A 23,136-nucleotide genomic window follows, 5' to 3' on the forward strand; every position below is an offset into this window, starting at 1 on the left:
TTGGACTTCTAATTGTATAGAACTATGACTTGAAACATGTTCAAATATACGTAACTTACAAATACAGTTAATACAGATTCTGTATCTTGTAGAAATCATGTACAAGGATTAGTAAAGCAGTCACAAAAGTGCGTTGTGCCACTCAGTTAATACTGACAGATTAAGTTTCCTTGGAAAAAAAAAGATGGAGTCATTTTAACTTTTGGTCTTAGGATAAAGTTCCAATCATCATCCATGGCAAGTGAACTGAACAAAAATCACTCCTGGACATGGCAAGCACTTAAATTATATGCAGCAGACTGCCATGGCAATCAAAGTCCATTATCCTCTTCGTATCACAGATGTCAACGCGGTTGTTTTACTGCATATGCTCAGATGGCTTGGCCCAGCAGTCTCCTATTAACAAGCCTGTTGATGATGGCAGTACTGCTGCCTCAAGGATTTTTTTTAAGATAACAGCAGGACTGCTTTCTGAACACACAGAGTAACATTACTGTGAATGCCAGCTGTCTTCTCCTGTACCTCAACTGCTCCTTGGAAAGGTAACTGCTACGGTGTATGGGAATGCTTTGAATAACCTTTAAAGGAGCGCTTGCTGTGTATTTCTATTCATGAATACAGCCCTTTAATATTCTGGAAGCCTCGCCACCATTCTGTTGACTCAGGTTAGTGTGGGGATGGACCTAGCCCTGAGACACTTACCACAGGGTTACAGCAACTGTGTTGGTTTATCATACGCTACGTGTGTTCACAATGCCAGTGCAAAGCTAAGAATGAGCCATTTAGAGTAAGTGGTGACCCATTGCCCCTATTAATAACTCTCGTTTACAGAACTGATCCTATGGCCCTTTAATTCAATAGTACAGGATGGGACTCTAAAGAAATTAAGATTGCATTCAACCAATGTTTTTACTTTTGTAGGAAGAGAGTTGTAGAGATCTTAGGAAACTAGCAAACATACCTTCACCAGACAATTTGTGTGACCTGGAACAGACCCATTTACATAAATAATGTCATGTTTTGTGTTGATCCTCCACACCTAGGAGACAGAAAGAAAACAGACATGGAGCTTGTTTTAGAGACTATTCCCAGTTTTACAAACTGTCCAGCGAAGCACAAACTGATTAACTGGAGGTGGTACTCTGGGGGAGAAGAATGTTCTGCACAGGCCTAAACTTGCCATAAAATTCAGTCACTTGCTACTCTTGAGTGCACAGCTTTCTAATGCAGGAGTCTATTAAACAGTTTTAAAGGGCTTGTGATCAAGCTATATTTGGTAAGGCAGCTCGTTGTTCAGCATAACACCAGCCGAAGCTCCCAAGTCTCTTTTCCCTCTAACATCAATGTGTGAAAAACATCACAGGTGACAAATTAAAACAAATATGCTCATGAAAACAATGCTGCGACCATTTGTTAATTTCTTAATTCTATGAGATGCTCAACTGAACATGCACATTTTCTGTTACAAAAAAATAGTTTTAGTTAGCAGAGAGCAGCAGCAGCACCCTTTTTTTTGCAAATTAGAGGCTAATATGCTTTTTGTGCAAACTGCAGAGGTTGCCTTCAGAAACAGAGAACAGTAGCTGTAATAGCCCAAGAACTGCTAGATCTAGACGGAAACTATAATCCCCTTTTTTTGCATGTGAAAGTGAAGGACCATGACAAAGTTGGGACTTCAAACAACTCAGACTTGGGTTGGGTTTGAACAAGTGGAATAGGCATGAAAACAGTAACTGAAGGTCACGAAAAGCCTGATTGTTTTCCCACTTCAAAGTCAGAAACCAAGGGACACAGAGAAAAGCACATCAGATGTGGAAGTATCACCTGAAATGCCAGTTCCCAGGGTACACATATGCAAAGGGAGTTCAGATAACTCATTTGTAACCCACAAAAAGCCAGAAGTACACATTTGATACTCTTGTCTTTCTAGCTTGCTTACTTCAAGATGCTCCTCTCTGGATTTTGACAGAAATAACAAGACAGTACACCAACACAAGGTTACATGGCTAAGTCCATTGCATGGCAATCCAACCACTTTATACACATTCTAGTATACTCAGAACCCACCTTTAATCCAAAAGATGTCCTATAGATGTTACCCATTTTACCAGGCATTTTCTTTCCACGATAAACTTTGGCAGCTTTCTAGATAAAAACAGGGCCAAAAAAATAATGTAACTGCAAGAGGTACACTTACAATCTCAAGAGGAACATGAAAGAAAATATGCTGGTATTTCCAATGCTGAAAATATCTAATACTGAAAATATCTAGTATTGAGTAGCATTTTAAATACCTCCTGCTGGAGGTTAGGTATTACTCCACATGTTACCTGAAATACTTGACCTCAATCATAAAATTGCTATAAATACTGTTCTAGGCTTGCTTAATACTTAACGTGTATAGATTCAGAACAAAATCTGCACTCATCCCATACTTTCACTTCATGAAAATCAAGAAAAGTTTTTTTGTTCCTAAAACCCCTGTCACCACAAGACTCTCAACTACATCACAGACCATAGCAACTGGAAACTTGTGGATGCTACCACAGAGCTCCAGAGCAGTCCTGCCCTGGAAGGCTACCAAAATGAAGATATGCTGTAGCTTCTCCCCTCTCCCTAATCCATAAGTTTTATACTGATGTAAAACAGATTTTTTAAAGCATGTATTTTTAAGAATGGACTTTTAAATTATATTCCCAGCTATTGCTTAGTTTCCGTACCCCATTTTTGTTTGGCTGTGTAAAACCTGAAGAACAAAGGTGGAAAAGAAAATGCAGGACTAAGTGCAGTAATTTTTAATTCTACAGTATTATCAAGGAATTTTTCTCAGTTTCCTGCATCACTCGGTTATTCATTAATAAAGTTTAATTTTTTTTTAACTTGTGTGAAAATCATGATTTCAGAAAATCAGCTGCAAAGAAGTTCTACGGACAGAATTCTGTACTTGAGCACTGCAGGATTACAAAAATAGCCAGGGTGGTCAACACTAGACTGGGAAATAAAAATCAAGGCATTGTTTTTCCCCTATTGCATCCTTTCACCTTATTTCCTTTTCATCATACCTATTACCAATGCTATTTCTCATTCTATGTACTTTGTGAAATTACATCCAGCATTACTGCTTAGGAAATTCTAATTTAAAGAAAAGTAAAGAAGGGTCATTTTGTAATGATGAATACTAACTGCTAAAACAAAGTGTTGTGCGTTCATATATTTACATTCTTCAGTCTTCAGAGAAAACAGTGCCAGGTGCTCTCTTGAGTTCAGTACTGTGACTCAGTTGGCCTTAATTCTGTGTAATGAAGCTAGTGTGCAAAAATCCCTCTTAGTTCAGCCTAAATATTGTGCAACCTTTATAGAGACAAATCTGTTCCAAAGAACTTTTAAACTAATATTGTTTATAGTTTGAAACTTGAAAATATTACTCTGTACTCTGCTTAAAAATGCTTAGAAGCCAACAAACTATTCTGGGAATCAGAGAGTTCATTAAGCAGCTACACAAGACAGGCGAGGTGATAAAAGCAACTAAGGTTCCAAAGAATAGTACAGTATCTGCAGTATAAAATAATGTGTAAATCCTTTCCAATCTATAAATGTTGTGATAAAAGATTCTTAGAACTCTCTTTGAAGCATTAGGACTATTTCTCTCAGCTATACTACAACATACCACAATTTGCTCAGTTAAAATATGTTTGCTCACTTACCAGCAATATAGAATAGTCATAAATTGAGGCATAAGAGAACAGCTATCTGCATTGCTCATAATACAGGTTTCTGAACTTCCTTTGAAACAACTGGGATTCTCTGCTACCACAGAGTAGATGGTAGAAGCTAGCTATTCTGAAATTGTTCATTTTTAGTAAGCAGTTCCAAAAATACTGAAGAATGTTTAAACAGGAAATAAGAATCCTCACATTAGTAGATATTGCTCCAGGACGTCTGTGAGTTTTTGTCTGGCCGTGGCTCGCAGGCTGACCTTTAAATCCCCACCTCTTCATTACACCTTGAAATCCTTTACCAATTCTGAAAAGAAAAATAATTATGAAACAAACCTGGGTTTTTGCTAGACTTAAGGTTTCTAGCAATAACCAATAATTTCAGTCAGGCTCATGATCTTTTTACCTTTAGCAAAGCTCAGCCAGGAGAAGAATATTTTTTTTTAAAAAAAATTCTGTATTTTATACCACAAACATTCTAGTGCAATACTTAAAGGTTGCTTTACAGAGTAAGAAGCACTAGGAGAGAGTCAAATAGGTAAAAAGACTAACATAAAATGCTCCTTGCTGTGATGGTCCTCAATACACGGTACTGTAATGAACCTTTTACCAAGTGGACACCAGAACAAACAAAGAAACCAAGCAAAAAAAAAAAACCAAAAAACAAAAAAACCAAATAAAAAGCAAATGTATAATAACACATACCAAAACTTAGTGATGAGCCCTAAGCATCAAGAAAGGAAGAGATGGCTGCTCAGACTAGCATAAACCGAGGAAGATTTCTTTTCCAAACTACAATAGACTCATCAATTGAAAACAGTTTTATGTGTAAACACTTAATGCTTTTGACCTGTACTCATCTGACAAATAAGGTCTAAAACACAAGAACAAACAAAACATTTTCAGAGTCCATGCCTTAATCTTTGAGGCACATGGTAGAATTACTGGCTTTAGAGTTCTCTGTTTACTGCAGGGACAGACTCAATAGGAAAAGTTGCCTCACCACTACACAAAAGAAACGCCCATTAAAGTGTGTGTTTAAACTGGCATTGTTTGTTTCCAAAAGGAAAAGTCTGACCACGGCATTTATGGCTGCACTGATTACTGAATTAATTTAACAAGATGATCCTTTTCCTCCAATATACATAAATCCTTTCTCTGCTAATGCCCTTTGCAATGTCATGGTCCTATTAATTCAAGTATTAGAACCATCTGGCCAAACACAGGAAAATAAAACCAGGTATGAGCATGCATACAGCATGCAGTATGTATGGGCTACATTTTGCTGACTCCCCTGACCAGCAGGGGAGCAGCACTACCATTAAAAACTAGCAAAAACATACAAATGTGGAGAACACCAACATTCACAAAACCTGAATTCTTTCCTCTCCCACTTGAATAATCCTCCTCTGATTGCTGTCCTAGTTGCCTAGAGCAAGCCAAACTACAGCCAAAACCAGCCACAAATGGAAGGATTCTCTAAAGCCACAGAACCATAAGGAAACAAGACTTGTGCAACCACAGTGTCTCTCTTGCTTTTCTCCTTCCCTGCTCAGAACCTCGTGGTCAAGTCCAGTTAAATTTGGCACACAAGAAATCAAAATTATCAGTTAGAAAGTCCTGATTTTTTTTTTCTCCTTTCCTATGACTAAGGAAATGCTGAAACACGATCAAAGCAGTGATCTCTTTCCTTGCACCTGCCAGCCATGCATGTGGTTAGCGCCAGCAAGAGAGTCCTTCCAGGCCAGCAGACAGTGGTGCAACACAGGAGTGTGGAAAGGGCTACGAGATGGAGCTGAAGGCATCTGCTGGAGGGAGGACCGGGGTTACCTGGGATCGGGAACGCAAGACAGAAATCTAAAGGAGGCAAGCCTTTGTTACACCAGTTTCTCATGAATCAGCTTATTTTAGAAGCTGGCAGTAATGAACAGCGATAGTTGTAAAAAAACCAGTTTGAAAAATACTCATGCTTTAAGACAGACTCAAAATTTTTCTTTTTCTATGTCTGCAGATTGCTAGGGGAATAATAACTTTGAAATACATAGCAGAAACTAAGCTATAGGAAAACTCGTATCTGTTCTGCCAAAATGCTATATTTTTCTTTGAAACTATCTATTATTGGCCATGTTTTCCAAGTAGACTACTTCTGGCATCTTTAGCTGGAAGATAGAATTAGCAAACTCTCCAAAACCAATGGCAAGTGGGTTGCATAACAACAGCTGTGCAGTTACCTGAACGAGCAGACTGGGGGCATGATTAATTGTTTAGCTGCAGAAATGGACTTGCAATTCAGAGAAAACCATATAACCATCGAAAGCTACTATTTCAAAAGAAAGCAGTACTGTCAACTTTAATCAAGAAGCACAAATCCCTGACATCATGAAACCACTTCAATATTTCATTCAGATTGTTCATTTTTAGACATGAACAATTTAGAATATTGTAAATTGTACTTTTAAATAAAATATAAAAATATAAGAAATAGTTAATACTTGTAAGAGATGCATTTTGAAAAAGATGTTTACTTCATCAAATGCTATAAGATATCCTCAAAAAGAAGCGATTATATCACAAGACAGAGTTGCTAGTGTTTAATGATTTATGCAATAGACTATGCTCATCTACTACTTGGTCATTCCAATTACACACATATTTCCTGTGAACAAAACCTCAGACTTTACAATACTCAAAGCCTTCAGAAATTTATGGCCAGACTAAAAAAGAGCACTCGGGTAAACCTGAAAATTCTCATGCACCTGTTGATCTGAAATATGAAAACAAATCTCCAACGTCTGAAATATTTGGGCTAAAGTCAAGGAAAGTTATCTCAATGCTGAAATTAGAGTATTTCATAATGTATAATGCTTTACTATCTACCAAGGTTCTTTCATCATATTAGTTCAATTATGTTTTAGAATAGTTTCATTTTTTATTTGTGGAAAACTGATTGAAGGTCTCAATTACTGACGAATACACTTTATCTTATGATTTTTGAACATTAATTTTCTATTCAACATGACACAGTCACCATCATGACTGAAAATAAAAACAAGTTTTTACTAATTAAATAAGAAGCTATAGTTTTATTTCATTTTGGAGTTTCTGATGTTTTAAAAAGAATAAACAATGTATAAAGCTCTTTAAACACATGTCAAGATGAAAAACAACTACACAGATAGTGTATATTTCCTCCTAGACTCATGCTCTATCTGAAATAAAGCTGGAACCAGAATAAAAACTACAGGATTATGTAAATCAAATGTAAAGTTTAAAATAAAGTAAGGAACTACTAATATCTGTTTAAATCAAATTTAGAAAGGACGACTGTTCAACTCGGCACTTAGTAGCTCAGCCAATATACCTCCATCATTCTAGAAGAACAGTGTTTTTCCAACCTAAGTCCACCTTGATGTGACGGTGATCTGTTCTCAGACAAGAGGTGGATTTCTCTACTATATGAAAAAAAAATATTTATGAATAAATTTTCCATGACTAAAAATTTATCTGTATTTCTAAGGCAAAGATTTTACATTCTTCTAACTGTATGAAATGCAAAGTGCTTTTGAAAATAACATTCATTTTATATAAACAAGGAAGAGACCTTAACATACATGCTGTTCAAGAAATCCTATAGAAAATCAGAGAAGAATTTATACAGTTTACAGTTTTCTTAAACTTTTTTAATTCTGCCAAAAAATTAACAAATATACGCAAGAATATATTCTTGACTTCTGAACAGATGCCAGGTGTCAGCTATTAGTATCACTTACTAATTTCAAATTGCTTAATTGCCCTCTTCGCCCTTCTTAAAAATTACTAGGTGTGAATGCATTCAGCAAATATCACCAATAAAATACAAGAAAAATAATTACTGAAACTAAACCTAAACCAGTATTTTGCAAAAGTGAATGAAACAGAAAAATTGCCCAAAAGAATATTGGATCTTTTATTACTTAAAAAGTCTCATGAGTTCATTTCCAACAAATATTTCGTAACATTAGTGTGTCCTAGCAAAATCAAAAGATTAAAACATATAGTTATCACATATGCAATACATATGATTTTATGTATACTATATACTATTTTTAGTATACTATATACACTACTCTATGTAATTTCACATTAGCCAACATACGTATAAAAGATATCAACCAAACATGCACCTCTCCTGAAGTTACTTTTCTTATGATGATCTGCATCACAATTTCCTTTAAGAATGCATCAAAAGAATCCCTGATTTCCCCCCCAAAAGTCCTAACTACTGACATCCTACTACACTTTGTTCATTGAAATCTGTGAAATCTTTAAAAAAGACCATAATACAATTCTAATTTAGAACAAACTCAAACATGCATAAGAAGAGGTATAACTCCAAATTCTTTTAGTAGGCATAGTACTGAAAACTTCAGATATTTTCAAAAAACATTAAGGTTTGTCAAAGTGGGATATTAATCCAGAACTATATATTAAACAGAATTAATATCTAGATTCCACTCTGAAACAATCAAGTTGTGTGCAGTATCTAAGATATGATAATCAAGAACCTACATTGAAGTAGAACATTTGTCATCCTACTTACACCGTTGCGATTTCTTGCTAAGACATCTTCTACCTGTTGTCTGGGCTTGAATGAAGGACCATATATTTTTGTTCTGACAACAGTAACATTAAACATCATATCCAAACAAAAAAACATGCATGAGACCTATCTTTATTAGAGTTGATATGTATAATGCCACTGTTCTTCAATACATGGAATTCAGTCACTTTACCTAGTTTCACTGAAGGGCAATTACCTGATTCCCAGAAAGGAATCACAGGCAGCAATGATGATATGCAAAACTAAGACACACAAATGTTAAATGAAAGGAAAATAATCTTTCTGTAGAATTAAACATAAAGTTTAATTACACACAGTTGTTCTAGTCTCACCTGCAGGAAAGAAGCTGTTCAGGTCAACCACCTAATTTTGTACAAAACCTCATTTTCCAGGTTTGATACAAGTAAAATGCCAGTACCTAATGAGCCAACTTTCATTTAGAAAGCTACTGGAATAAAGCACTCTAATTAAGCAATGATTTAGTTTGCTGCTAACTCTTCAAACTTAGCTAATTTAAAAGACAATTATTTAGATGCTGTAGAGGAAAAAGGATTCCAACTACTTAGTCAAGTAATTTCAGACAACTGTGGAACATACTTTCAGGCTCAGATTACACTGTTAACCTAGCAAAGCTTAAATAAACCATAAACACATCAGAATCACTCCTTAATTCTGGCACATTTCAAACAAAACTACTGTTGTCTTTGGAGTGACAAAATTTCTGATGTTCCAAAGGTTTCCTGAAATGTTCATGAGACAGGTTATGAAGTGGCAGAAAAAGGAGGTTCAATACAACTGCATCTCCATACAGCACTGGGCTACCACTGTAAGGCATGGTCTGACCTCTCCTCATCCCCATGTTTTGGTCATCTTTGTACTAGTGCAGAAGCTCACTCAGCCGATCAGCAAGATGGGGCACGCAACCAGTTGATCCTGCTGAAAACTAACCCAGTGAAGAATACAGGTATCTCACGCTGATCTTCTCCATCATGCAACTGAGGACGCCAGTACCAGTGATAGAAGGTCGATGGGAACTCTGCGGGAGCGAGCACCACCTCCCCTTTGGGCAGCAGCCTCTTCTACACCAGCTTAAAGAGGTGAGAGAGAAGCATTTCTGGACGGTGCTATGTATTTTAGGCCAGATCATATCAGGGCCAAACCAGATCGCCAGGCCACAGGAATTCTGAAGTTTACTGCTGTCCCAAAAAGGGCACTAAGCCTTTACACATTTTTGAAACATACCTCTGAAGCACTGAGGAAAAGTCTTGTCATTAAAGACTGCTGTAAAAATTAAGGATTGAGCTTTTAACTTGCTGAAAATAGGTACCAAGGAAAAAATTCAGCACTGAAGACAACCAACAGCCTGCAGATGCACTGCCTACTGTCAGTGCTCAAAAAGCTACTCATACTGTGCTGAACAAATTAGAAGACTTCAAATAAAAACAAACTGCATACATCTTTAACTGAACCTTCTCATTTCTCTGAAAGTGTTTAATTTTCACAGAGGTATAAATGAATCAAAACATTTCAAAAGACTTCAACAAAAACATTTGCAAGGAAAATTTGAAAGCAGACAGTCATAAAAAACCACCCTACACTTTGGTAACCAAATCAAGATGCTAACCAAGACTTCTGAAATGTAGTGCATGTACTTTGTTCAAGCTACGATAACTAAGAAAAGCTTGCTCATTTTTAAAGAACATATTTTTTATTTACATCTTTATAGAAGGAAGCATACAAAATGATATCTTGCTCAGCTCAATCATTAGGAGTGGGTAAAAAATTAAAATATCCTTTATATTCCACTATAGTATCTCCTCATTGAGGTGACATTAGTTTTCTTTCTTTCCTTTTAAAGGAATAATTAGAATTAATCATGGTATTAACAGCAGCACTGCTATTTTCATCTATATGATTTCAAACATTGCACACTTCAGTGTTTCCTCCAGTAAAACAAATTACTGACAATCTTAAAAACTGTAAAGCACATGTTCATGTAAAAATATTTCTAAAAACTTTACTAGAGTTGATAGCAAATTTTTAGGAATTACTATCTTTTAAGTCCATAATGGTTTGAATCAGGAAGACGGAAGTTGCAGGAGGCAGGAGGGGAAGTCAAACTGTGCTCCCTACTGTAACCCAGCATTATATCCTAAAGTGCCTTTTTTCAAAATGCCCCTCTAGCTTAGGATCTTTCAAGTTCCTACATCACTTCTGAAAATGGGACTTTGGAGAGTAATGTACAAAGGCTTATTTCAGCCAGTGGACCGAACCTCCCCAGGTTCCCTCTTTGTTCAGTACAGAGAAGCTGGCTCCTCTTGAGGGGGGTTCAGAACACAAGTGTAACATGAAGTATGTCCTCATTTTTCCCTCACAGCACAGCCCAAATGCCACAGCTGAATGCTATAACCATTCCCAAGATAACTTTTTCTGCCCTTCACTGAAGCATTTATTGGATATTTTGGGGACAGTGTGAAATCTGTACTTACAGGCACAATAACTTAGAATGATGGATACAGTATTCTGAAAAATAACAAAAAGCCAAACCACACCTAAGTATGAGACTAAGCAACACTGGATGAAACTGCACGGAATAAAGTAAAAGACCCAAAGAAAAACTGAAATGTAGTAAAATAATTTAATTCTTGCCTGAGTTACGGGAATACAATAAATGCAGCATTCCAGAAAAGTGGAAATTAAGAAGGAAGAAACATTAAAAGTAGAAATCAGAATGTAAGTCAAAGAAAAAGGCTAAACCCCCCCAGATACAGCAAGACTGGAATGATTAGAAAATCATATTAACAGAAAACCCATGATAAAAAAAAAATAAAAATCTGATCTTTCTCTTTAGCAGAACAATTTTTTCTTCACCTGTATAGTAGGATTACATGTAATATGCTGCCAAAATCAACAGTACAAACAAAAAGCTGATTTCTGAAATGGGAACATACAAATATCTGAAGAAAACAGATTAGAAATACTGAATTAAAAGATAGGATAGATTCACTGAACATGACCCAGTCTATTTTTAGCTCGCTACTATTTTCAAATACAAAGAGCAAGATATAAATCACTACCCTGTGGCTGCTTACCAGTATCTTCTACATTGCAAAAAAACCCCCTTCCCTAGTTCTTGAAATACTTCTAGAAAAACAAAGCTTTTGTGCATTAACAAAGCACGACACTTCATCTACATGGAATGACCGTATTACTGATGACACTGTGCTTTGCTTTGCAAACAAGCTATTGTCTCCTATAGGCTGTTCACTGAATGCAATTTAGAAGCAGAATGAGTAATATACCAGATCTAGTATTACATAAGGAAGTCTGACACAGAAAAATACTAATTCCAGTCAACTCCTCAACCTCCTTTTCTCAATAGGATGCCCTCATAGGTGTAGTCAGGTGTACCTATATTAGAACAGATTACTCGGCTGTACTGATATGGGCAGTTTCCCCATATACACAAAGCCCTGTGTCTAATATTAGACATTTGTAAGTATTACACATATGTGAGACAATTACAATGGATGGTATTTCAACAAGACCCTGTTGGGTATTATCTCCATTATGCAAAAAATAAAACATCAAATGGAACACATTATATTTGTATCACAACACAACAAAAATACACTTCACTGAAATACAGAGATAGGAGTTCTCAGCTCTCTTGGGTAGTGGAAATCATGGATGTAATAGAAGAGGCATGACTAGTCTTTGCTACAAGATGCCAGTTTCTGACACCCTCTACCACTTGAGCTCTAATTTGGCATTTGCAGTGGTCTGAGAGGAAATCATTCCTCCCATGTTGAAGTAAAAGATTATTAGCCACTGCTGGCAAGGAGATGAGCTGGAATATGAGACAAAACAAAAACAGGAATTTCACAGCTCTGTTGTGCTAAATGTATTCACTATCTTTTTGCTTTTCTTTTGATCCACATGATGCACCTCTCTTCACATCTCTTCACCAAATCAAAATTAAGCAGTCTTTCTGGGAACCGATGCCTTTCCACATTTGTTCCCCACTTCTACATATCACTGATCATTATAGACCTCTTCACCCATGCTAAGCGTAAGCACCTCTTTCTCAAGCTTTTTGTCAAGCCCTTCCTGCTAATCATGTATGTGCAACGGACAACACATGCAGAACCATAGCCCTAATATATCTGCGGGGGTTTACCTACCATGTTCAAAATCAAAAGTAAGCCTCAGCAAAGAAAAATAATTTTATATGCTTGACCCCATGGCTGAATGGACTTCTATTTCCTGCCACTACCCTTGCAATAGTATTTCAGCTTGCGAGCCATGACTTCAAGCCAAAGTAGAAGGGAAGAAGAATTCAACCAGTCTATTTAAAAGATTAACCGTACATGTTAAATCATTAGGAACCTACGTTTTTGCAGTAACGTCCACGAACTGTCCTGGGCGGAAGTGAGCAGCGTACAAAGGAGTACCTTCAAAAGAAGAGGAGAGATCATGTTCAACTAAGTGCTGAAATCCTTAAACTGCTAACCAGTCATTACTATCCAGGGTAGATACAGTCACAGGAAAGGAAACAAAACTTTGTTTGTATTCACATATTATTTGTTCTCCTTCATAAACCTCACTGCGTAAAACAGATGCTTTGTAGTTTTGACTTAAGCATGCTTCTCAGCTCCTAGCTCAATTTCAGATGAGGAGGAAGGAAGGGTAGGGCCTTTAATCAGATATGTTGCACTTCAGACACTGAAAGAGACTAAGCCTAAAATGCTTTATTAGTTAAGACTCACAATAAACAAACTTGGCAAAAAAACAGAATCCACTTATAAATACTAGTACTTCACAAGGTAGAGGGTTTTAAGAAAAAACAAACAAACAAAAACCCAAACACGTCCTATAAAAAATGGGGTTAAGGATAATAAAAAAGTTTTGCAATGCTTCCTCTTTGTTAAGACACAGTGTTTCCAAACTAAAGACTGTGGCAGAAGTACAGCTTCATCCACTGGGGAATGACCTGTACGCTGCCTTTAGTAGAAGTAGTGCTTCTGTCAATCAGTGAAATCACTCACCTGACTGTAATTACACTCATTCCCCTAAGTGCTTGTAGCCTCAAAGTTTTAATTTTAATTGAAGGTTTCTCTTCAGCAATTTTTTTCATCCAAGTGCAATGCTCTTTTATTAGCAGTTTTTAAAAAAACCAAAAAACCAGAATTGATAACTTAGTTCATTATAAATGAACTTTAATCTGAAGATCCATGCAGCAGCATCTCTTGAGTTTCCAGCCTGTTTTAAGTGAACTAAAAAAAATGAAATTTTAATTGCTTCATGTCTACACCTATTTTCATGCTGTTTTAAGTCTGTACAAATGCAAACTGAAATGATGTAAACCTCTGCTAAGTCTCAAGCATAAAAATCCTCATATTATTTCATGTTATATTTATATGATCCATACACACCTGGGATAAGATGCCTGTCACCTGACAGAAAATCACATACATGAAGGATGTTATGTACAAAATACACACACTGTAAAATCGGTTTATTGAAAACTTGCAATTCTGCTTTATCTCAGGCTTTTGCTTCCATTTATCAGTCCTGACTTCCTCTTCATGTCAGATTTCATTTTTATCAGTTACCACACTGTCTTAAAAAGGTCTTGCAAAAACCCTCTCTAATGGCAAATAAAGATGTAATATATCAGAATTTCCTACCCTACCTAATTCTTGGGAAAATACCTATAACTGTCAAAAAGTACAAAATGAAAGCAACCTAAATACACTAGCTAATAAAACTTTAAAAACACAAGACTTTTCATTAAATCTCCAAACTTCTAATACTGTTTTTTACTGAGAACGTTTGTTACAACATGTTTTAATGTGTTTTACTTTGCAAGCTGCCAGAAAAAACACCATACATGACAGCCATCAGTCCTACTTCTGCATGCAGCAAGAAGAAACAAACCTCAAACTACTGTTTTAGGCTCCTCAGAAACGTTACCACAAAATTCTTGGTGCCCCTCTCATAATCAGAGAACTTCCTGTAAATGCATTCATCTTTATTCCCAACAAGTCAGTCAAGGTTACAGACATTTATTTAAATCAATGTTCATATTAGCTAGTCTGGATAAGACTTGTTTTCCCTATGAAAAAAAGTTTGTGCTCCAACAATGACAAAGAAATAAGAATTCAGCAATTTCCATACAAAACAAAAATTAAATACATATCATAACTTCGTTTAAGTTTACAAGCGGCAGACATTAAATGATTATGTATATAATATTCAGGAGCTCAAAAAGATTACCTGGTTTGATTATGGCATCATCAGTTACATTAAATGTCGCAACTTTCTGCTTCCGTGGTACTCCAGCTTCTTTAAAAATTTTCATAGCAGACTCTGATTTCTGTAACAAAGAGCAGCCATAAAAAAGAAGTGATCTTAAAATACCCAAGGATAAACATAGCACAGAAAGTGGTTACAGGCTCTCAACACCACTCAGAGAAACAGATATATTCTACTACACTTTTATCTTGAGACTAGCACTTTAACGTAATATAAAATCAATTTAAAATTCCTGTGTCTGCATTTTATTTTCCGTCAACTAGTTACCCTACAGCTACATCATATAAAGAAGAGATATATGAAGATTTCTAAGATTAGAAAAGGGAAACCAATTATTTAGAATGTACATAAAATATATTACTGTTTTTTCATGACTTTCAAAGAGTTTTGTAGTAATTTTAAAACATTTTCTCTTTTTCAAAGCTTCAAATGACTTAGTTCCACACCACCATAAATATATTTGACTTAACTAACAAAACCATAGAAATAAAGCCTGGTCTTACAGAAACTTCTAGAAATGCTTAACTTCCCACAGAAGAGAATCTAGAGTCTCTAGACAAAAAAGGAAAAATGAAGAACAACAAAGTTATGATTAGTGTATTTTTAAGATATACCAAATACACTCAGTGTCAAACCAGTGCTGACATACGAAAGAAGGGCTCTTCTTTTTAGGAGTCTGACTAAAGTTCATAAAATTGTTCTTAGTTGTTTTAAACAAGACAACTCACAGAACAACTGACCACTAAGATGATACCAAGCAATGGAAACAGTGATGCAGGAAAATTGTGGCCATAGGAAAAAAGCAATGCAGCTGATTTTTTTTCAGATGAATTCTCCTAGAAAGCAATTTAAGCATCTGACGACACTGTCAGACTTGGACAGTCACATCTCTGAGGTTCACTTCTCAAAAGTTCTGTGCAGTTCTCTCTATCAAAAATAATGTTGTGTATTTTAAGACAAAAAAGGAAATAACTTTAAAATCATTACTCAGTTTATTTTGAAAATCTGCATGTTGCCCTTCCCTTTGTTTTTAAAAATCTGTTAAAAAGTTTTAGGAGAACAGAGGAAGTTTTGTGAAGAATGAGGGAGCAAGATGATGAGGATCTCTGACTTTAGACACAAACCAGAAATTTTAGCTTTATGAATCTGTCCTTATTTGAGGAGAAAGTGTGGATGCAAAGTCTTTGAGAGTTAAAAGGTTTTTTTGAGTGATTTGTTAACTTGAGTTCATAGTACAAAACACTTAAAATACCTTTTTTTTTTTTTTAAAAAAAAGAAATAAGTCATCAACTAAATACAAAATCTGTCCTAAGACCACAAAAATTTGAGGCATTAATAGAGGACAACTGTATTAAACAATAGTACCAAGTATAAGAATTAAAAATAAAGAAATCCCCTTTCTAGTACATGCCTTCGTATCAATCCTTTATTGCCACTGTTATGTAAAACTGCTTCCTTAGATGACAGCAAGGGGAGCTCTGTGCTCAGCACGGGTACTGGAAAGAGCTACCACAGCTGAAGGAAAGCATAGTGAAGTCAAAGGGTAAAAACTGCTTACATCTCAAGAGTCCTACTATAGCCTTGCACTCTTCAACAACAAGTTTTCTTCAAACAGTCGAGAGATGTATTTCTACAAAGAAAACACTGCAGTCTTTAAAAAGCCTTCCTAAAGAGCAATACTAAAGAGAAGAACATTGAGTGAATTTAGATGTTCTTAGTTTTAAAAAGTACCAACAATATCTTCCAGTATTATAGGACAAGGAAGATGATGCATATGCCCTCACTTAAGGGAAGCATGTAAAATATTTTGGACAAAAAATTATTAGAACATTGACAGAATTGTACTTTTGAGAATAATTCTGCATTAAGAAAATCATGAAAAACCTGTTCACTTGTAATAGACTGACATACAGCAAGCTAAAAAGGGAAAAAAAAAAATCTTGCTAAAAAGGCAATACCCCTTATCATTTTTTAAGCAATTTGATGCTCAAAAGAAATACACTTTGTTAGTAAAATTACTGAGGGAATCATTAGATTGAATTCATTAAAAATCAGTAGCTGTGAGGAATCTGAGAAAGTCAGATGTTCCTATGAGGAATTAACAGAAGATAAACTGCTTATGCTAATACAACACAGTTTCATTCAGCTTTCTTTTAATTTTCACTTTTAGACACTTCAGAGAGAAAAGAAACATATAAAAAGACTGATAAACATAGGAGAGCAATGGTGCAAACCTGCAGCTAAACCACAGAAAGACATCATTTGTTAGTAACTTAACAAGTAGAATTGCTCAGAATAGGCTTGCCAAATTCTTTCTTAGAAATTATCTAGTTTATACAATGATGATAACAACAACAACAACAACAACAATAATAATAATACAGAGCTCAGTCTCAGGCCAGGTCCTCACCACACATTGGTCTAAGGATATTTCATTAATTTCTTTATTAAAATGAGTCTAAGTTCAACCAAATTAATAGGAGCTAACTTGAAAAAAGTAATGTCCAAGAGAGTCTTTAGCATAATTCAAACTACTAAAAAAAAAAAATCCTCGAGTTGACTTTTTAGGTAGTTCGGCTTTGAAGACATTTTCTTAGTTTACAAGAGTTGTTTAAATAGAAATTTTCTATGTATCTCCTTGCTTCCTGCACATTTTTACTCTGACAACATATTGAATCACTGATGGCATCATCTTTATGAAAACATCAACACTAAGGAGTCTGATGTGCATAATACAACTTGAAAATTATTATTCCCATGATTGTTGCATGTCTTAAACCAAGGTAACAGGAAAGAAAAAACACAGCTGTAATTTCTCCAGGAAAAATGTCACACCTGGAAAGTGGAAACAGACTAAAGTGACAGGATGGACACCTGAAAAGTACAAGCAATGATAGCATAAACTCACTGAATAAAAGAAAGATACCTTAAAATAGAAGCCTGTTCAAAATCAATAGAATATACTATAAAAGCCAACAGGTTTATCAAATGAAAAAAAGCTCCTTCTTCCCTCACCTGCACTAAAGCAAAAACAAGTACACAGATTAATTTTGAGGCTCTGGGACCACCTTCTGTTTGAAAAAGGGAAATATATATATCCTCAAAAAGCCATAATCACCAACTGAGATAATCTGCTTAGTGATCGTGAGTCCTATCTTTTTCTAACTTGCCTAAATCAAACAAATGAGTGTCAGGATACTGTAAGAAGTGAAAAGTGATATTTTATAGAAATAATGGATCATAGAAATGGCAGTCCTTCAAGGGAAAACTTTGTTCCTGCCTTGATCTATAATTCAATTTTCCCCTTCAGGAATGACAGCTCTGCTAGACAACCTTAGCCACTGAAGGTGTCTGGGAATTCCACATCAAGGCATTTGGGGTGTCTAAACAAGCAAGTGGTTTTGACAGCACTGTTGCTACCTTCCTGAAAATTTAAATCTTAAACTTATTCATCAGTAAAACGATATGCAAATTAAACAATCTCAACAGGCCTGTGGAAAAATTACAGCTAAAGCTAATAAAACAGTACGGAAGAGTAAGCTAGAGAACAAAGTCTTTCAAACAACTGATGAAGATGGGTAAGTTTACAAAAGGCCATTAAAGTATGTATCTTGCAGTCCTTGTCTCATATTGCATCTCCACAGAGATGGGGAACACACATGTTTGTACACTGCTAATGGCCCTTCAGATCCTTTCATCAGCATGGTACACTGCACATCAAAGCAACTTCCTAAACCCACAGCTTTCCTTGAGAATCAAGAGGCAAAACTTTCAAAAAGTTCTTGCTATTCTCTTAACCAACAATCGACACTAGAATTAAGGAAATAAGCAAGGGTCAATGTGACAAAAGATCAGTTCCAAGACATGCATGTCTGTCAATTAATCTTTTAAAGAAGTCTACCTGTGCTACTTTAATCATGTACTGTAATCACTATAGAAATAACTATTCTAACAAAAACACCCAAAGTGGTTCACTTACAAAAAAAGGAGATGCGTTTTTGCCTCCAACAAGTAGCTTAGATGTTTTTCCACCCGACTCTTCCTTTGAAACGTATCTTAAAACATGGCAATCTTGCACCTTAAGAAAAGAAAGATAGCGTTTATTTGAGTATAAGCAGATGTCTACACTTTGAGACCACAGAGATTATCAACACAAGTGAAACAAAGCCAGTCTCTATTTTCATTTGTATCTATATAGCAGGAGATACAGCCTACAAGTAGGAGAGAGTGTTACCTTTTTACCATAGACATTCTTTTGCCAAAAAGTAAAAGGCTTATCTTAGAAAAAAATATCTGTGGAATGCAAACTATGTTTTCATAAATGCTCTAGAAATCGAATGAAATTTTATAGTCATATTTTGCCTGCAAGATCTGCAAAATCCCTACTGGCAAAGCATACAATAAGAGGCCACATTTTAGACTCCTGCTCCTTTGCCCTGTAAATCTGATCTCCTTCACAGCAGTGGTTCATCGTATGGCAGCAACGTGGTTCATCACATGGCACATTAGTGAACAGCTTCATCACAGTAGTAGCTGCCAGAGAATATGAAGAAGCAGCTTCAGGGCTACAAAGGCTCAGAAACCAAAGTGAAACTAATCCCAAAGTGCCCGCAGGTGGCAAAAATAAAAAAAGTGAAGTGGGGTAGTTAACCCCAGCTTTATGCTGCCTCCCATCTTCCCTCACCTAGGTAATACTTACACACAGTTCTGCAGCCCTTGTATAGCTGAGGCAAAAGGCAGACCGCTCCTAGAAAGTTCAGCATATAAACAGAATAGACCTGGTGTCCTATGCAGGGTTGAAAGAAATCTTTCTTTAGGGATTTCCTACTCTGTACAAGTGGTAAGTTTCACTTTTGCCTGAAACTTCTGGTTAATGATCTGAATACAGTACAGGAGATAAAATTAATTATCATTTATTTCACCTTAAGTAGTGTGACAGCATGTTTTTTTCCTGACTTGGTCCATATTGGCATCATTCCCAGTTTTACTGCAACAACACCAACTCTGATGGAATCTGTAGACCAAAACAGAACATGGATGCAAGTCCACACTCAATATTTGAAAAAGCCCATCTCATAACCCGCAAAGTCCCATTAACTCTGATCTTTCCTAAGGAGTTCAAAAAGGAGAGAAAACATTGCTGATTCCCTGCAGGTAGGCTGAGAATAACCTGTTCACTGTTTTTAATCCCACTAGCAGTAAAGGTCTATCTGTTCCAGTTGCGTGATAGAACGTGGAAACTAGTTCTCCATTAAGATTAGAGCAACCAATGCTTCAGACTCATTTTTTTTAGAAAATACAACACCCATGTTGAATATTAGAGCCAAACTAACTATTGGAAAGTTTACTGTAGGAGGTTCCTCCCACCCCAACTTTTGCACATTTTTGTCACTGTAACTGTACAGCAAAGGCAACCTGTCATCTGGCTTCTGACAGTCCGTGGCGTGAAAAACAGAACATGTAAGATGAAGAATAAATGCTTTAAAGTTTGAAAAACGCTCTTTGTTCCAGTTTCCACCATCATACCTGAGGATCTGCTCACGGATTTGCAGACTGTCAGGTTTGCTGTCAAATGATGTGATCCTTCTGAAGGCTCAAAAACTTTATATTGTGTTCTAGTCCATAGGACTTTGGAATCACTGAATAGAAGTGGGATGTATTATACACTACACTTTTTCTCCAGAGTGCAGCAAAATTTATAAGAACATTTTCAAGTTCTTATACTTTATATTCCAGGGAGTCTCTTTTGATGAATCCTTAGTTTATTACCTTGTCATTGTGCAGCAGTGGGACTGGCCAAGTGCTGATTTGGACTAAACCCAAAGTCCTTACAAGGTTCTTAACACCCTGTAATATTTTAAATGCTTTTTAGAGAGCTGATGCGTTACATTTACTTATTTACTAGGAGATGTATTGGATGATTGAGGCAAAACCAAAAAGGAGAATACAAGACACATTCCCGATATGACTCAATGCAACAACACAGCAACAATAATTTCAGCAAGAGGTTGGTATTTCAGAAGACAGACTTTCTCACCTGGTTTCCACTCATTCAGTGGCCACGGCTCATCTTTCAGAGGGCACAGCTTGCTGGCTGTCTGAGCTTTGTATTCCTCTGCAGTTATCTTCTTGAGGAACTGGACATTCTCTTCAGAAAGATGCTCATGCCACCATGTTGTACTGTTAACATGCCTGACTACAAAGCCCAGCTGCCTCCTTTCCAGTGGTGGGAGAAAGTTTTAAGTCTCTTATCAGTTCAAATAATGTCTCATACGACGCATGTTTGTAATGCAATATATACTACATATCATTACATAATAAAGTATAAAATCATAAAGGCCGAAATTATACTAGCAAGCTGTTCAACTACCATCACTCAAACCGGCCACCCTTGACCTACAACACCTAACTATTTGTCATACTCTCGTCTAACTTTTAAAGTATCGCAAAATATACCGAAGGGGAGTAAGCAACAACAAATCAAATGACCGCTCCTTCTACAATTAAAAAACCCCTAGATCCATGAACTAAGAGATAGCAATGGGTGGTGTTTACTTTAACTTTAGCAAGGCTTTCAAGACAGTCTCCTGTGGCATCCTTCCATCCAAGCTGGGATGTTACGGCATGGATGGGAGGGCCAGCAGATGGGCAAAAACCTGGCTGGATCATCAGGCTGAAAGAGTCGCAGCTAATGGTTTGCACTCTACCAGAAGGCCAGCTACAAGTAGAGTTCCTCAAGAGCCTATTCAGGGACTTGTCCTGTTTAATAACTTTACCAGTGACCTGTAAAAAGGGACAAATGCACCCTTAAGTTTGCCAATAAAACTGAACTGAAGGGAGCAGTTGATCACGCTCAAGAGCGCCCCTCTGCCAGTCAGAGAGACAAGCCAACAAGGAACCTGATGAAATTCATAAAGGAGAAATGCAAAGTCCCAAACGTGGGATGGTATAACCTCTTGCAAGGGCACACGCCATGACTTCAGGAGAGCTGCTCCCCAGTCAGGCAAAGGACCTGGGAGTCCTGGGGGGCAAAAAGGTAAAAAAGGAGCCAGCAGGCTCCTGGCAGCAATGAGGGCTAACAGTAGCCTGGGCTGCATCAACAGAAGCGTGGTCAGGAGATATAGGGAAGCAGTTATCATCCTTTCTTCAGCACTCCAAGTAGACCACATCTGCAATACTAAATCCAGTTTTAGGTCCCCAGTGTAACAGGGATGTTTATAAATGAGCCAGTACAGCAGTGGTACAAAAAAATACAGGGGCTGGAGCACTTGCCCTGTGAGGAGGATTGAGGTAACTGGGCTTGTTTAGTCTGGAGAACAGGAGGCTTAGGGGGGACCTGACAGCAGCTTTCCAATAGCTACGAGAAGGTTACTGACAGGACAGAGCCACGCTGTGTTTACTGAGGTGCATGCCAGGAGAATGAGAGGACTGGTATAGACTGGAAAAGGGGGTTCTGATTTGACATAAGGAAAAAATGTTCAGCTTGAGGACAGTCAAACACTGGAACAGGTGCCCAGTTGGAGGCTCTCGAGGCCCAATCAGACAAAACCCGGAGCAACCTGGTCTGACCTCAGAGCTGGCCACAGTGCAAGCAGGAGCTTAGACGAGAAAGCTCCTCAGCTCCCTTCCAGCCCCAACAACTCCCCGATTTCACGTTCACTGCTAAACACTTCGCTGTACTGTCGTAACTTTTGCGAGCGCTAAGAACAGCTTGAACGCTCCTCAATCCTCTTCAACGAAACAGAGTATTGAACAATACAGCAGCGAAAGCACGCGGGTAGTTGTAACAGCAGGCCCAGGTCACTCAAAACACGGCAGGTCGAGCCGCTCGCTGCGAAGCAAAGGCGCTTTGGTTGCAAACACGCGTGTCCTGCCGTACCTCCCACGCAGGCTGGGTCTGTTACCAAGGCCTGGGTGCCCCGCCACCGAACCGGGGCCCTGACACCTTTGCACTTGCAAACCCTCCGGGCGCTGCCAGCGGGCTGCACCCAGCGGCCCCGCCGGACGGTGGAGACCGGAGGGGCCGCCGAGGGGAAGGGAAGGGACGAGGAAGGGGCCCCTCATCTCGGGGCTGGGCAGGAGCCGACTCCCCCCCGCCCCCCCCCCCCCGATCCCCATCCCCATCCCCGCTCTTCCCGCCCCTCCCCGCAGCAGCCCCTTCCCCTACCTGTCTCCGGAAGCCCCCGCCGCCCAGAGCGGCCTCCCCGGCGCTGCCGCCCAGAGGCGGCCCCCCAGCCGGCCCAGCAGCCCCCAGCCCGCCATGCCGCCAGCGTTAGCGGAGCCGCCGCCGGCTTCCGGCGCCGCCCGGTCCGACGCTGAAAACCTTCCGTGCTGCCCTCAGAAAGAAGGTTCCGGCCGGCCCTCCCGGCCGGGGGGGTTACCTCAACAGTTAACATCAAAACTCCCGAACCGACCCGAAGACGTGGTGGTGCGTGTCGTCTCCCGCCCCCGCCGCTGGCTCCAGCGGCTTCCCGCACCGCCCTCCCGGTGAAGGCGCCTGCT

General features: G+C 38.0%; 1 protein-coding gene across 1 annotated transcript in view; it reads right to left on the reverse strand.

Annotated features, from left to right (window-relative positions):
- MRPL3 (mitochondrial ribosomal protein L3) overlaps nucleotides 1-22,949 on the reverse strand; it is a 31,554-nt gene extending 8,605 nt beyond the window's left edge. The window contains exons 1-9 of the mRNA XM_049817067.1: nucleotides 22,802-22,949; nucleotides 20,672-20,850; nucleotides 19,557-19,648; nucleotides 18,614-18,712; nucleotides 14,596-14,695; nucleotides 12,710-12,770; nucleotides 3,915-4,023; nucleotides 2,068-2,145; nucleotides 962-1,039 (exon numbers count right to left, since the gene is read on the reverse strand). Coding sequence (XP_049673024.1) covers nucleotides 962-1,039; nucleotides 2,068-2,145; nucleotides 3,915-4,023; nucleotides 12,710-12,770; nucleotides 14,596-14,695; nucleotides 18,614-18,712; nucleotides 19,557-19,648; nucleotides 20,672-20,850; nucleotides 22,802-22,896 — 891 coding nt within the window. The 5' untranslated portion in view covers nucleotides 22,897-22,949. The remainder of the gene's footprint in view (nucleotides 1-961; nucleotides 1,040-2,067; nucleotides 2,146-3,914; nucleotides 4,024-12,709; nucleotides 12,771-14,595; nucleotides 14,696-18,613; nucleotides 18,713-19,556; nucleotides 19,649-20,671; nucleotides 20,851-22,801) is intronic.
- Between the last annotated feature and the right edge of the window lie 187 nt (nucleotides 22,950-23,136).

This window comes from Accipiter gentilis, chromosome 14 (genome assembly GCF_929443795.1).
Source record: "Accipiter gentilis chromosome 14, bAccGen1.1, whole genome shotgun sequence".
NCBI lineage: Eukaryota > Metazoa > Chordata > Aves > Accipitriformes > Accipitridae > Astur > Astur gentilis.